The sequence below is a fragment of the Chaetodon trifascialis genome, chromosome 7 (genome assembly GCF_039877785.1).
Source record: "Chaetodon trifascialis isolate fChaTrf1 chromosome 7, fChaTrf1.hap1, whole genome shotgun sequence".
In the NCBI taxonomy this organism is placed as follows: Eukaryota; Metazoa; Chordata; class Actinopteri; order Chaetodontiformes; family Chaetodontidae; genus Chaetodon; species Chaetodon trifascialis.
Genome location: NC_092062.1, coordinates 28544001 through 28560048, shown reverse-complemented (window position 1 = coordinate 28560048; position 16048 = coordinate 28544001). Strand labels below are relative to the sequence as shown.

Below are 16048 nucleotides of genomic sequence, written 5' to 3'. Positions count from 1 at the left end.
ATCATTTCATTTCATTTCCTGCAGCCAGCTTTTTGTAGACTGCTGAATTCATCATAAAGGCATGTATAGGTCACGAGCAAAATGTGAAGTGTCTTTTTTTTTGTGCTTTTAGTTTAGCGCATCGCCGACATCATCCCACACAAAAGATTAACTCCTTTCATTCATGAAAACTTTTCCAATGTGGTGCTATCTGTGGGAAGACAACAAACTGTAAATACTTTAAATAAACATATCTATTCAAGTATTTTTCTGTAAATTTTTGGCAAGTTTAATTTGATTGTTTCCACACTTTATCTGGACATCAGTAATTCATGTTGGATATGACTATTCTCAACAAATCTGGGTTTAAATGCATCAAATCAGCACATGCTTTGGTGCATTTAAGTATCTACAGCTGAAGAAGCTCAAATGAACATTTAATTGCGTCACATGAATCTGTATTTGATCCAGTGACACTGGAAATGCAGGATTTCAACCCAAAATGAGTTGCTTTACTGACTGTCAAGTGATAATATGACCCCAAGGCTGACATACACGGCGTCATTTAAGGATGAATCCTTCATGCAAAGAATCACAGCGCTTTAATCCCTCAAAGTCTCTCCTGATCCTCTGACTTCCCTCAAGCACCTGTGCTATTTTTAACCCCCCAAACCCTGATGGGAAACATAACCTGGTCCACTGGGCTTGAGTTACCTTGTTCCAAATATAAGAAGCAAATTTAAGAGGGGTGCACCCGTGAGCACCCAGAGATTTATGAACAGAAACAGCTGCTAACCTCTGAGGAGCGTGACAGCATTCCTACACGACCTCCCCTCGTTCCTTTAACCCATTTCCTCATTTCTTTAAAGGGCTCTGACTTTATGTCGAGTTGGACGAGACCACGAAGCAAGAAGAAGAAAACTAATGTTTAGTTTTCTCAAAGGTCACTTTTTTACAGCCACACCGGCTTCACTGACGTTTGCCATCTTACAATGATTTAAAGTCAACGTTGCCTTGACACAGTCTATTCTGAGGGTTTGTCCTCCCTTTGATCGCCGTTTCACAGTAAAACAGGTGTATTTTTGGACTGTCATGCTGGGTGCCACGAATGCCGTGACAGACGTGTTTACCATATTGTGTTTCGTTTGTTTTTGTTTTTTTTACGTCACAGGGCGACAAGCTGTGATGCTGAAAGGACAGACACGATTTTAAAGGTATCAGAATTTAAATATCCAAACATTTGTTTGCAGAAGCGATTTCCAAGTGTTTACATGTCACACAGCCAAGTCTCCACAACAACCGAGAGCTATCGTCAACATGCTAAATGCCTCCTCATGTGGCGGTGACGCTGAGCTCCCAAATAATGAAGTGAGCGTGCTTTCGACACATATTAGTGGTGTCATCAGAAACTAACCCATGCTAAGACCCTCCGCCCTCTCCCACTGACCCTGACGGTGTTATCCAATTTATACCAACAGTGCTGAACGAACACATTGTGAAGAACGCTAACCGGTGGCTTCACTACCCAGATTAGCACCAATACAGCCTATCTGCTGCTGATTTATAGTAGAGCTGACTGAGGATTAGTGCAACCAGAGCGGAGACAGGGCTCAACTGAAAGGAGCAAAATAGACAACAAAGCGTGATGGAAAATTGTCTCACGCATTCTGTACGTTACAATGTTTGTTCAGCTTTTGGTGCTGCAGTCTGATCCTGAAGGCTCCATGAATGAGGCTGATGTTTTTGGACTAATGTGGGTGAAAATTACATTTTTCATTTAGCTTTTCCAGGCAAAAACAGCAGCAGCTGACGATCATCAGTGAGCAGAAATCCCATTTTACAAATAAGACGCGAGCTCCAAGATAATGCTGGTGCTGCTTAGGGAAACCACGGAATTCAATGGAAGGTCGATCTGTTTAAGAGAGTCGCTGCACGTGAAGCTCCGGCTGTTTCAAACAGCACCATGGCTCCTGAACGTACCACTGTGGTACAAGCTAGCCTGTGCTTTCCCACAGTTCTTTGTCCTCTCAGTGACTCGTAGGCAGCGAAGGAGGCTCCTCCTCATCGGAATCAAACTCCACATTCTCGTCCTTCACCCACTGGCCGCTCCGGTCTTGCAACCACCCCTGACTGAGACAATGACAAAGAAAGAAAGATGAAATGCACTGAAAATCATGAGGCGGACACAAATATACTGAACTGACATCTAGTAGTTAAAATGTGCAACTTCAGTCATGTTTAGCCTCAGTTTAAAAGCCAAAACAAAACAAACAACAGCTCAGTGAGCAGTGATGATGGTGGTGCCTGGAGAAGTGGGTATACTCAAAACACATGCCCTGGTGTTTGCCCCTCACCCTAAAAGCACCAGTGTAGCATCATGAGATCATTTGTGATTCTGAAACAAATTTTTATTTCAGCAGTTTGCTTCATCTTTAATATTAATTTCATGAATTCAGTACTTGAAAATCCAAGAGTTAAAACAAAAGCGCAGGAAGGCTGCACATCTGTTTTATTCCTAGGATGATGAAGGCAACACCCTGGCCTACTGATATTCTTACTCTAACCAATCATCACTCCTCATGCCTAAACCTAACCAACCAACCAACCAACCAAGGTAATGAGTACCAGCCAATCAGAGGCAGAGTGGGGCGGGTCATGCCTTTGCAATCCTATGTATACCCAGCACTCCACCACTGTTCGTACCTTTTCAGTTGGAGGTAGTGCTCCAGCTCGCTCCTCCTCTGGGCATTTATTGGCTCTGCTTCCTGTGTCACTGCAGCCTGAGACCCGTTTCTGTCTTCTGATGGATGTGACCCTTTATTAAAACATGTCCACAGTTAAAGGACAATCCTGGCTGCGTTTTCTATGATTAGTAAGGTTTTCTATGACAGACTTTACCTGCTGTGCAGCTGCCTGAGCTGCTTTGTGTTAAATTATGTGACGCTTCACTTTTTGGACGTGCTTTTTCGTGTTCTGATGCCGTTTTGCTGGAAGTGGTGTCCCTGGGATCGGAGCCGATGGACAGTGGTCCCTTTTCAGATTTTGTACTAAAACATAATGACAGATTTATGTTTAAAACTGTGTTCTTCCTCAATGCTTTAAAAATATTTGTGGGGATATTAAAAAAAAACATTTCACTCACCTGGTTTTTCTATGGCAGCTGTTGTACGGTACAGTCTTCAATAAAGCGTGATGCGTAAGCTTCCGTGTTTGTGCGAGTAAAGGCGCTGAACAGGAGGGTTCCTAAAAACACAACAAAACACAGCATGGAGAACTGTACAAGGGTCTCAAACACCACTGAGATCTCACCCAGAAGTCAAGTGTTGTTTATCTTTTCCACAACAGGCAACAACTTTAAACTGGTAGGCAGAATGTCATTTGTCAGGGACATGTGGTCGTCACAGGGTCTCACAACGACTCTGACACGAAACAACAACATGGATCAACAGTCTGAGCCAGTTAAACAAAGACGTCAGCTCATGTCTTTATCTCCAGTGATGTTTCATTGACCTTCTGCTTGTCCAGTGATCAGACTGACTCCTCTCTCCAAAAACAACTTTTCCTTCCTATGGAAGGTTTGCTTTAGCAAACACAGCTTATGTTCACAGCTGTATAAGATAAAGTTACCAACCTGTCTTTTGTCTTCCGTCTGGACGTAGTTCTCATGTTGTCTTTTTGTTATTTCGTTCTTTAACTGTGCTTTCTTGCCGTAGAATGCTTTTAATCCTGTAGAAGTACAACATAAAGCCATTTAGTCAATTTAAGGTGTGGATATTGAAGGTTGGAGGACATGAGGATACATACCATGAGACAACATGAATTTCATTTTTACCATTGTGCTGTAGCTATTCCTTCAATATCTCTTGTTGTATGATGAGCTGCATGACTTTATTACAATATTGGATTCTTACTTTATTTATGCATCATTGCAACAACAGACTCTTAATTGACAACAGCAACAAAAATCATATTTTGGTGTCTGACAGTGTAAAATGGACTGGTTTAATTCCTGGAGCTTCCATTTAAGAAACTCTGAATACAAGACAGGCTGTCTGAGAGAGGTGGGACAGATAATCATTACCTAAACACTTTACCACAAAATAACTCATATAATGATCTACTGTTTGCATGAAATGTCTCACCTTCTAGATGCCTTTTCCCCTTTCTGTGGACTGTCAGCATTTCAACTGTATCGAACACAGGCCGGTAGGAGCACATAAGGCAGGTGTATCTAGAAATCAAATGAACAGGTTGAATGTCAGATTCATGTCACCTGCTGCTAGCTATACATGAACAGCCTTTAACAACACCAAGTTACAAGTTAACTTCACCTTCCATTTTTCAGAAGAGCTGCTTCATCCTCTGGAATAAAATTAGACAAAAGATCTGCTACACGCCGTTTCTGAAACCAGGAATGGTATGGTGGTTAATTAATCGTTTTTCAGTGATTTAAGAAGCTTCGTTTTACACTACAGATGGATACAGGTAGCTAACGGGATGCTAACCATAACAACCTAGCATCTCAGCTGAAGTCTCTTCTAGAAAAGAAAAATATATGAATAGATACATTCTCACCTTTAGGATGTTCAGTTGACTCTTGTCATTACCTTCCCTTTTAAATGACATAATTATTACGATTATTAATCTTAAAACAGGTGCCAGAAACCGGTTAGCTAACTAGCTACTTCACGACAACAAGCTAAACCCTAACAGCAATGTGGAGTTCCCGGTCAACAGATGGAATGGGAAATACGAATTCCCGTTAGAATAACGTTCCGCTCAGTTTTTACGCGGTAAGTTATTTTTTGCTCAAAATGATTTTGACTCGTTTGTCTTAAATTTGAGAATTCACACACCACTACAACGCCATGACTATGCATATGAAAAGGATAAATTCTGTTTCAAACCGTCGGCTGTATGTTAAAATTTCATTTTGTCTAATTTTCTGTAATTGCCCTGAATGCAGCGCTTGTGACGAATCATGGGACTGGTCACGCAACACGGCAGTCATGGCAACATGGCAGCAGACAGATGACTCCCGGAAACATGACAACATTCACAACTTTATCAGCAACTTTTCAAGAATTTGTTTGAGATACAAGGTAGGTTAAACTTGTAGTCAAGTATTTTAAGTCACTGTCATTAGCTTTGGCAGAAGTTCGACGGGGGACTTTAGCAAGATACAGTCACAGTTTGACACTCGAAAAAAAGACGTGTGTCAAGTGTCAACGTTAATTAGCTAACGTTAGCTAAGTGATGCTAGGAGGCTAACTAAGCTGCTACTCGGTGTAAGCTGTATTTTCATGATGTGAACAACATTGACGTTTGCCGGAAACCGTATACCGTTGGCTCGGTTGCCAACTCAACTTTAGCTAAGTGGTTCACGACCATGTCCGGGGAGCGGGCGCCTTTACCAACCGGGGGCAACGGCCTCCTCCGCGGCAGCCGTACGAGGTCTTACGGCAGTTTGGTCCGGTCTCCGCTCTCTCCGGTCCGCCAGAGACGCATTGAGCACAAAATTCAACCTGGAGAAACACTACAAGGCCTGGCCCTGAAATATGGAGTGTCTGTAAGTATAACTTACTCCTGAAACTACTTTAATTGTAATTATATTCCTGCATTGTTCCCTCAGCCATTCATTTGAACACGATAATGAAAACATATGATATTGTGATGTTATGCTACTGTTTGAAATATTTGGATATCTGAACTTGTGTAATGCTATTTCATATAAATACTATATGTACAGTATATACGTTTTTCTCATTTTTTTTCTTGGCTACTGCATCTTTTGTACAATTTTGAACTATTAACCTTCATGGCCCATGTATGTATGTATGAATGAATGAATGAATGAATGAATGAACATGCATCTGTCCTGTTCATGACGTTAGTAAAATAAAGCAAAAAGTGTATAGAATCAATTACTTTTACATTTTCAAAAGGCTGACGAGGTAATCTTCTCTTACAGATGGAGCAAATCAAAAGAGCAAACAGGATGTACACCAATGACTCGATATTCCTGAAGAAGTCCTTGTCAATCCCTGTGCTGTCAGACTTGGACCACAGTAGCAACGGAGTGGACTTGGTTTTAGAGGACAGCGACGAAGACAATGCTGGCAGTGTTGGGCCCACGGGGAGCTCCTCTGAGGAGAGGCAAGATGGTGGCAGAGAAAGAGCGTCAGACCTCACCCCAGTGGATTTTTTGAAAAGGCTGGATGGTTTGATAAGTTTGTCCAAGCAGGCTGCTGTCAGAGGATACCAGGAGTCAGAGGAGAGGTACGTCCACATGGCTCTCACTGCTTTGCTTGTTTGTACTGTTCAGACAGACAGCGACTTCAATGTTGTCATTCAAGTGAGTCTTTGCTGTCAGTCTTAATATCCTGAAAGTATACTGTATACAGTTTCCTACACACATCAACCCTTTTAGATTTTGTGTTTTCTTTCTTATCTTACGGCATGGCCAAATATATAAATATCAATATAGGATTATCGTATGTGAATTTTGATGCTGACTTCTGGTATGAGACACTACATGAACCTTGGTCCACAAGTCCAACACTTAGTACATCCATCCGTCTCCCTGACCTCCTTAGTCTTATGAACCACTTCCTGCTTTGAGGGGAATCCTCAAAAGGCTCAGTCATTCACAAGCACTTTCTGAAACACATGATTGCATAAAGGATATTACTACATGGGCTCAGAAACATTTCCTAAAACTGTTGTAAGTAAACATAGTTTGTTTGTACTTGCATTCAGTTTTTATTTATGTCCCAGCGTCCTTGGAATTGGGATTGTATCACTGAAGGCGGCCAAACATGAATGCGGGCTGCTTGTGGGAATCATATCAGTCACCAGACTCTGCATGTTTTCTCGTGTTTGTTCTTCAAAGGGTTGCTGCCCTGGAAGCAGCTTGCACCAGCAGGACATCAGAGTGGCGGCCCCTCACAAGATCGCAGAGTGTCATTGCGTCTTCCAGAACGCAGCAGCAGGGAGCACATGGAGCGGTGCCCCTAACTATCACCAAACTCACCAAGAAACTGAGAGACAGGGAAGATGAGATCTTTCAGCTGTGACGTGTTTCTGCGGTTTCACCCTGATCATTAAAGGAAGTCTCCCAGAGAGCCCTGCCACAGGGTTTGGCCTCCAGGATAATAACGAAAAATAAAGGAATAGATCTAGGCCTGGGTACCAAACTTTGATGCTTTTATGGCACTGACTGCTTCAGTATTATCAGGTATCATAAAATGTGTTGTCAGTCAGCGCCTTGAGTAAAGTTCACCAGCATCATTGAGCCAGTAAACATACAAGATGCTTGAACCAGGATCTCATAATGCGAGTGATCCGCTGTTTGCTGTTAGAGATGCAGGGAAACACAAAGTTAGACCAGAGACTGGGCTGTTTTTTTTCCTTTCTAACCACTATTTGCTTACCTGCACAGGTGACTAAATAAACTTTGTGCTACTTGTTAGCTAGCTAGTGCTGCTCACCTCTTGAACGTGGTGTTGCTTACATACCGGCAGATAACACAAGACAAATAATCATGTTGACACAGTGGATGATTGTCAGTCACAGGCTGGCTGCTCTTTAGCACAGACAAAAAGTAAGAGGTCTCACTCTCACTAGTTCCCAATACCACCAAGGTCACATTGGGTTTGCAGGACTGGACGCTACAGTGGAATATTGCTGCACTCGACTGTATTATTCATGTTCCCTTTGACATTCATTTTCTATTTTTAATCAAGTTCAATCGTCTGGTTTCTCCAGCTGCTCAAAGGTCTCTTCACATCTCCTTTTGAGATACACGGGAAGCAGCACTATTTTTTAACAGGTTATTGTACTCGTGGAGTCTTTTTGTTTATGTGTTGAGACACACTGTAGATGATGAAAAGCTCAATATTCCCACATAGCTGTGTGTGTTGTTTTCACATGCAGGATGTAAGAGCGTGAAATGTTAAGAATGAGAGTTTCGCAGTCACATGTTGGTTCAGTCATGCGACTCAACAAGTGGTTTATGTGTAATGCTACCTCACATCATGCTAATATAAAGTTAGCCAAGTTTTGTGACTCAGTGCTTCAGCCATAGTTTATAAAGCATATAGATCATGTTCACTGTAACACTGAGAGATTTACGTTGCTCATATATTGTTCTGTCTGTCCCTGCTGAAGAATTGAAACTGTAAATTAGCCAAAGTTTAAAAAGAGAGACATGTCTTAGAATATATTTTGAGAGGAATCTTTTTATTGTTTATTGTTTTTTATTCATGAGTTTTGTATTGTTCGTTTTAGTATATTAGAATAAATGTTTAAATTCATGAGATTTCGATCTGTATGTTTAAATGTGTGTGTGTGTGTGCGTGTGCGTGTACACAGACATGATGTTTGTCCACACTTGTTTTACAAGCTTGAGTCCTCTTGACCTTAAAAAAGCACCACCTCCACAAACTGCTGACTCTCATTAGCACTCAGTCTTTGTCCACAGCATTCTGTCATTTAATCATTTTTCTTCACATTGTTTACACAAAGAACAGAATATTGTAGCAGTTAAATGCTAAATTGCAATATTTGGCTATTATATATGATGGTTTGTCCACTCTGGGCTTGATTTTTTTTGCCCCCTTGTCTGTTGATATTCGATGTCTTTGTAATGTAAAACCAAAGAATGACACCTGTGATCCAATCTCCAGAAAAACATGAATTATAGGATTAATGTTCAAGCTTGTGTAGTCAACACCGTTTAGGAGTTAGTCTTTTTGATGCTCCTAAGCATGTTTTGAAGCTGAGACTACAAAGTGTTGGTGTAACTGTCCACTGTGGGGGTGTTTGCTTTATTACTGGCTGCATTGTCTTCCAGACGCCTCAGGAAATACAGCACACTGAGCTGCTGATGCATCATGTTGACCACCAGATGGCAGTGTGATATTACAGTGGCATCATGCCCTGCCTGTTTATGCAATCTGTCCAGCTGTTATAACTCGTCCTCTCCAGAATACATAACATCAGTAGTCCGGCATTTAAAGGTCTTAATTATTAAACATTGGATGTAATTTCATAGTCTAGTAAAACAGCTGATATAGTATAAAACAGTTTGTATTCAAGTTTGGTTTCTGAGAACTTTGTCTGAGTAGACAGGTATTTATCACAATTATAATGGTATGTATTACCTCTAAACATCAAAGACTTGAGGAATGACTCAGCCAACTTTATTTTTATCCCACATATTCTTTGAGAACAATGGGGCAGCAGTTTTGTTCTCAAAGCGCTTGTCGTACGTTGCCGGTCCTCAGCAGCAGTAAGACCAATTTTGTCCAACAGTTCTGAGTCTCAAGTGAGTCTTCCTGTAGATCTCCCAGTGTCTGACTGACATTTCATTGGTTCCGTGTCATATTGTCCCGTCCTCCACCAGTTTATTGAGTCCTTTGCAGACCTTGGTGAGGTTGGGTCGGAAGGGGCCGCTGGGGTCGTACAGTTTGGTCAGGAGCTCTGGGTCGGAGTAATGGTTGAAGACGTGGTTGATGCGACCGTGGGATTTAGTGGTTAGGTGGTTGTTGACCAGCTTCAGCAACAGATCCCTGCAGCTGGTCAGGAGCTCCTCCATCACTGCCCTGTCAAAGGTGAAGTCCACCTGCCCCAGCGTGGGGAAATACAGAATGTTATTACTGTGACGGTTCTTCTCTAATATCCACAATCAACAGAAGACATCAACTCATAGGGGATTTATGACTGTGAGCAGAACATGAGCTTTATATATGGTACCAAACTCAAATATTATGAATGAATCCAGTCCTTTTTCAGGATATCTACTCAACCTTAAGCCTAACCCTAACCCTTAATCTAAAGAAGTACCTAAATGCTAGTACATACAGTTTTTCATTAAGGATAATGTGTGGAAATGTACCTCATAGAAGCTGATAGCCGTCATGGCCCCCTGGTGCAGCTTCTTCTTAAAATCTTGGGCCACTCCGAGCTCTTCTGTGCTAAAACGGTTGTTCCTGAACAGCACGCCAATCTTCACGGCAATCTTGATCAGGTTTTTGATCACCTTCTGGGCCTCTGTTTTGTTGCCCGTGAACTCTTTGGAGATGCGGTACAGTTCATCCAGGATCTCGCTGGTGGTGTCATCGATGAACATTTGGACAGAGCTTTTGGAGGCCATGGTGCTGAGGATCTTCTTCTGCGCCCTCAAGGCCATGTCCTTTGAGCTGAAGGCATCCATGGTTGCCTGAGTTGTCAGGGAGAAGGAAGAAGCATTTTACATTTTAATGATAATGTTGATGACTGACAATGTTGCTTCCCTATTAAGGATTCAGGGTTACTTTAGTGATTAAAACTGCAGCAGTAATTGGTGCAAATTAGTCGTTTCCAACATTGCTTAGACAGTTGTACATTAAGACTTCATCCAGAATCAGTGAACTGCACGTAATACTCCAGTTACAGAGGCAAAAATATGGAACATTTAAGTCCAGCTTTCTCTGAGTGGATTGATTGTTCATTTGCGTGTGCGTGAGACAGTTATGTTTCATACAAGAAGTCCATGTCTCTGTCCATACCACACCAGATTAAGACTAATTATGACTGTTTTATGCTTTCACATCGCTTGAATAACTAATACAGGATAATGCAGGCCTCCACCAAGACCCATAGTCAGCTCTTCTACAATATGCAAATGTGTATTTCTGTAGCCACACCTTAGTTTGAGAAAAACTGTGGTTACAGGTTTGGCGATGTTACAGTTGTACCAGTTTTCTCATGAAACCGCCGTCCCCAAGTCCTCCATTACGACTGCTTCCTGTGTGAAGTTTGAGCAGCTACATGTGTAGACACCCCAGAAAATAACTGTGAGAGTGGACTGTGATACGGAGCCATGGTATCTCTACATTTGGCTGCGTTTTGTCACCATTGAACTTTACTACCATCTATTAGATTTTAAGATACGTGGCATTTATTCTGCCGTGGCCCAGAGCTCCATCTCGCAAAGTTAACAAAAGTGAAAACTAGTTTGTGTGTCCACCCTGTGATTCGGATCTGCTCCAGAATTTAATGGGTTCTTCCTTGGCTCGCGCTACACCTTTCCACCAAGTTTCAAGAAACGAGTAGTTTTTTTCTGTAATCCTGCTGACAAACAGACAAACAGAACCTCCTCAGCGGAGGTAAAAATATAAGAGCAAAATGTACGAGGAGAGCCTGATCTACCCAAAATAATGAAGGTATTTATAGAACAGCATTTTCACACCTGGCTGCTGCTCGGCACAACTTCAGGCTTTTACTGCCAGACAATGAGCAGCTTCAGTGGAGTCGTTGGAGGTTAAGTGCCATGTTTAAGGGCCAACTGTTTGTTGTTATGGAGGCTGGGGAGGGCAACACATGTTCGCTTCCCTTATCCAAAGTTCCCAGATGATCTGGGGATTTAAGCTGGCGACCCTCCAGTCATTGCTTTCACTCTCTAAACTTCAGATTGCCACCTAGCCACACACTCCTTCGCACACATCGCTGAAGTACATTTCAATGACACCGTTTTTAGCAAATGTTTGTTGATAAAAAGTTAATTGATATCCCGACAGTGCTAAATGAACAGATACGGAAAATAAAGTGTCACGTTTGAAGCCCTGCTGTTACTTTCAGTGTTTGTTTTTGTATCTAACGCGCAAATTATGCCAAAAGGGAAAAGTACCATGGAAGAGGCTCCACTGTGGCTTTTAATTTCCCCACTGAGAGTTTAACCACACCTAGCATCCATCACAGAGAACCCCCCCAGGGATGTCATCAGCATGCATGCAGCATGCTATGGCACAACTACAAAATCCACTGTTTATCTTTGATTTGTCAACACAGTTTGAATTAATTCCCTTTTAATTACGTCTCATTTTCCCATAATCTCTAACATGAAAACAGGTAGATTTGGAGTGAATCATACACAGAGGAAAACTCCATTTTATTTAGCTGACATTCTTATTAGAGAAGTGTACAAAGATTGGGCAAGCGAAATAAGGTCAAATTCCCACAGCAATAAAACAAAGGCTGAAAGGATCAGAGCAACATGACACAATAGATGAATCCTTGTGGAATACTTGATCCTGATGCTTGATGGCTAAATCCAAGTTGTATCTCCAATCCCACATCCCCAAACACACACATAGAGAACAACTGAAGTTTTATTTAAATGCTTAACACCCACTTCACCTTAATCCAAAGTGTTTGCGATCAGTCGGCGAGTCGGCGAAGACATACAGTATCTGCTGCATGCGTCAGTGCCTCTGAGACTGCCGCGTATCCTCGCCTACTTCCTGTGCTCCATTTGGCCTTATATTTACACATTTATACACCCAGAGAGGTGTGATCAGGCCTGCAAGAGTTACTGAGCCTCTTTGGGTGTAAATTTCCACACTAAAGCCGACTTCTGGCCTGTGTGGACAAGTATTTGAGAGGAACAGGTAGGCTGCATAGCTGAGGCAGGTCCATGCCTGCTGTTTCCAGATTGCATCAATGATGGAGCAAGACCAGAAAGTGAGCTCCCTGAATGCAGTGGTGACCTTAATTACCGGCCTGAGGTCTGCCTTTGGGTAAAACAACAACAGCTGATGTGTCACTGAAACATGTGCAACATGTTGCCTGAAAGCTGTCAGTTAATTGACTTCCCGATGGCTGCTTTCATGTTCCATGTTTGTGCATAGTAGGCCGCGTTATTCAGATGATGACATTGTCCGACTCCAGTGATGCACAGTCAGCAAACAGCTCCGCATCTTGCTAATGAACGAAAGAGTGATCCAGTCACATTAACGATCATATCATGCAAATAGGCAGCGCTGACTCTCTGTCCCTGGGGTGCACCCAATCCGGGCTGCAGCATCCATAATAAGCAAACAGTCACTTTTATAGGATATTTGACTGGGTGCCATAATACATGCACAGCCATTCATTTTGAACAAGTGTCACATTTCTAATAGCTCGCTTTGTTACAAAAGCTTTGGGTTCCCTGTGGGGAATTAAAGAACATTCATTAGATTAATTTCCCTGAACGGTGATAATGGAAGTGGAGCAGCGTGATAGCTATTTCAAATTCATGCTTCAATCTCATTTATTTGCTAAAAAGACTACAGGGATTTGAGGGACGTGCGCAGTGCATAGTCATCAGCCAGTTTTCCACATAGTGAAATGTGAGTCCGCAGCTGGAGACTGCTCGCTGCTTGGCTTTCTGTGCATCTGCATTGTTTATTTTATGTGGATCTATCAGGAAGTCGTAGCCGTTTGGAGAGTGTTGAAACACTGCCATGAAACCGCATTTCTGTAATGGACGTCGTTCAGTCCGTCACCTCGAGGACGCTTTGAACGTTGAGCATCAATTTTCTGGTGTAGATGGACTGAAGAGGGCTTTTAAGCACTGGTCTGGTGTTGACATCCACCAGAGAGTGACTGCATTACATGTTCAAGTGTTTGTTTCCATCGCAAATGCCCGCCTGGATCGACGAGCACCTGTGCACCGAGCGAGATCTGCCGCTGTCAGAGGTACAGAACGAAAAGGAACAGAGCAGAGGTGGAACTGTTGCTGCAGAGATGGTCGCACTTGTTGCCAGAGTAACTGTAACCGCCAGGCGGCGAGGAATCCTCAAGCGTTGGGTTAATGGACAGTCAAAGAGAGAGCGCTGATTGGTGCAGCCATCCAGGCAGGCAGGAGAGGTAAATATTTAGCATTCCTCAGATGACTGCAGCCTCAGTGTTTGTGTTCAAGTATGAGCTTGTGCGCACGTGGATGCGCATTTTTGAGTAAAAGTGGTTTCCGGTTGTTTTTGCTTTGAGGTGTTTTTGCGAATAAAAGAATTTTTACGTGTGTTTGTGTGCTTGTTTCCCTCCGTGTGGAAGTATGAAGATGAATCCTCTCGCAGGGCTCAGAGGGGGACTCACGAAGCCCCTTTTGACTCACAGTGAGCCTTGTTCTGTTGTTGGAGTGCAGCAGGGCCTCGTTACGACGAGCTCCACAGATTGACACTCATTGGCTTTCAGCGCCAGGCTGGGGGCCGGGTGGACTGAGTTGTAGCTGATGAGACCGAGAGGAGGGGGTGAGGTCTCTCTCAGCCGCCCGCAGCCTTTGATCAGGTTGAACAATGAGAATGTTCCAGAAAAAAACATAGAAAAGCCATATCACTCAATCAGATGAAAACAAGGAGGCTATTACTGAAAGGCCATCGCTGAGCTACAAAGGTGGTTCTATTGAACTGGTCGAAACCTTTATTTTCTCCTGGTGATGAACCCGGAGAGGATTAAAAGATAATAGTAAAACTGCAGGATCTGTCTGTCCGTCTACAGCAGCTTTCTGTGCAAGAGGAGTTTTGTGCCAGGATGAAGCGTCACTTCCGTTTTGAAACGGGGCTCAAGGTTGAGATGCGCGTCTTGTTTTTAGCTTCTTGAGAAGCTTGTAACTCATCATGTTTCCTCACTTCATTGGCATGTTGAATTCTTTATGCGAGATTAGAAGCAGAAGAAAAGGAAGCATTTTGAAATCCTCAAAAAGCACATATTGCAGTTTCTCTGTCAACATTGCACAACGCTTCTGAATCATCGTTGCTCAACCCCAGCACCCGTGTACAATGCCTCAAAAGGGAAGCGAAACAGACAGCAGTTGGTGAAACGGCACAGCGCGGCGTCATCAGCAGAGGCCCGCGGGGTCGTATGTGCAGCTGGCATCTGCGCCTCAACACGAGTGACATCTTTCCCTGCATGTGCCTCTCACCTAACGCGCTTCAGATCAAAGTAGGCCAGCGACGGAGGGAAAGTCCACTGCCTCGAGATTTGAGTTGAGCAACTCCCAGCATGCGCAAACAAAAGTGCGAGCTCTACATCTGTGCATGTCGCTGTACTTGTTCCAGCATGACTGCGAGCGCACACGCATATCTCCCAACCCGCGCTCGAGATGGGGAAGTGCAGAGAAGTCACACAATTTGTTCCAGTCATCCCTCGACTCGGCCCGTCTCTTCTGGGTGCCGGCCATGAACGCGCTTAATTTTTCCAAGAACAAACAGCACAGACACTAATCTTGGCCCAGAGGATTTTTTTTTGTGTTACTGCTACATGAACAAGGCAGAAGTGTCTTACCTGTGTCTTTTCTGAGTCCCCCTCCCTCCTGGTCTGTGTCAGATACCTCTCCCTCTGCTCTGTGTCTCAGGTTGACAGCACAGGTCAGTTGATTTAATGAGATCCCTTCATTTTCACCTCGAGCAGAGCCAAACCCCCCAGAAACAGCCCTCCTGCAGCACCTCTGTCAGTGCTGCCACCCTATCTTAAGATAATGTTGAGTTGCACTTCCTTGAGGAACTAAATTGCTATGACACACCCCTCAGCGTGAGTGTCTCTCTCTCTCTCTCTCTCTCTCTCTCTCTCTCTCTCTCTCTCTCTCTCTCACTGTTCTCCAGCTTGTTTCCCTCTGAAATTCAAAGTCAGACTCTTCAAACTGCTGTATTCCTCTCTTGCCCTGGCTCATCACACCTTGGCACTCTCCCTGAATGCGTCTCTCTCTGCTCGTCCCTGTATTGCTGATGTTGTGCCTCTGCTTGTACTGACAAGTGAAAACCCCAGAAAGAATTTAGCAATAATCCAGTGATGCAGCCAGTTGAAAAGGGAGTGGCTTAACCCCCCTTTTTGTGTTCACCTTGGCTGGAATGCGGCTCCTGTCAGTGCCGCTGAGCGCCGTGTCCCTCCCCGTGGGTCTCTTGTTCAAGGTACAATCAAAACAATGAGTAGCCGGGAGCGTGTCTGAACACACACGTGCACGCAGTCACACCTTACTGAATGTGCTGAAGCGAAACACTTTTACCAACCTGCGGCTCTTTTGATATAAAGTTTATGAACACGGTGCACTTCCAGCGTGATACAAAATGCTCTCATCCTGCTTCGTGCATGTGTCGCTCAGGCTGTTCGGCTGTGTGTCATCTACATTTTGATGCTTCTCAGCTTGGTCCTGAAGGGATTTTAACTTAACTTCAGCTTTGACATCACGATAATGTGAGTGCACTTTGTCCCTGATAATTAGTCGCGGTGAAAAATACCCTTCATAAAGTAATTCCCCTTGAGAGCGGTG

At 43.4% G+C, this 16048-nt stretch overlaps 3 protein-coding genes across 3 annotated transcripts; 1 reads left to right on the top strand and 2 right to left on the bottom strand.

Moving 5' to 3' along the window:
* Window positions 1-14: 14 nt before the first annotated feature.
* On the bottom strand, window positions 15-4711 carry scnm1 (sodium channel modifier 1). The gene is made up of 8 exons (XM_070965582.1): window positions 4555-4711; window positions 4311-4381; window positions 4122-4210; window positions 3611-3705; window positions 3122-3222; window positions 2878-3026; window positions 2683-2794; window positions 15-2109 (listed from the first exon to the last, which is right to left on the bottom strand). The coding sequence occupies exons 1-8, from the start codon at window positions 4603-4605 to the stop codon at window positions 2007-2009; spliced, it is 771 nt and encodes a 256-aa protein (XP_070821683.1). The 5' UTR covers window positions 4606-4711; the 3' UTR covers window positions 15-2006.
* Window positions 4712-4978: 267 nt separating this feature from the next.
* Window positions 4979-8298, top strand: lysmd1 (LysM, putative peptidoglycan-binding, domain containing 1). The gene is made up of 3 exons (XM_070965586.1): window positions 4979-5548; window positions 5951-6258; window positions 6872-8298. The coding sequence occupies exons 1-3, from the start codon at window positions 5369-5371 to the stop codon at window positions 7053-7055; spliced, it is 672 nt and encodes a 223-aa protein (XP_070821687.1). The 5' UTR covers window positions 4979-5368; the 3' UTR covers window positions 7056-8298.
* tnfaip8l2b (tumor necrosis factor, alpha-induced protein 8-like 2b) lies at window positions 8224-15500 on the bottom strand. Its single transcript, XM_070965591.1, has 3 exons — window positions 15067-15500; window positions 9878-10201; window positions 8224-9604 (listed from the first exon to the last, which is right to left on the bottom strand). The coding sequence occupies exons 2-3, from the start codon at window positions 10193-10195 to the stop codon at window positions 9362-9364; spliced, it is 561 nt and encodes a 186-aa protein (XP_070821692.1). The 5' UTR covers window positions 10196-10201; window positions 15067-15500; the 3' UTR covers window positions 8224-9361.
* Window positions 15501-16048: the final 548 nt, after the last annotated feature.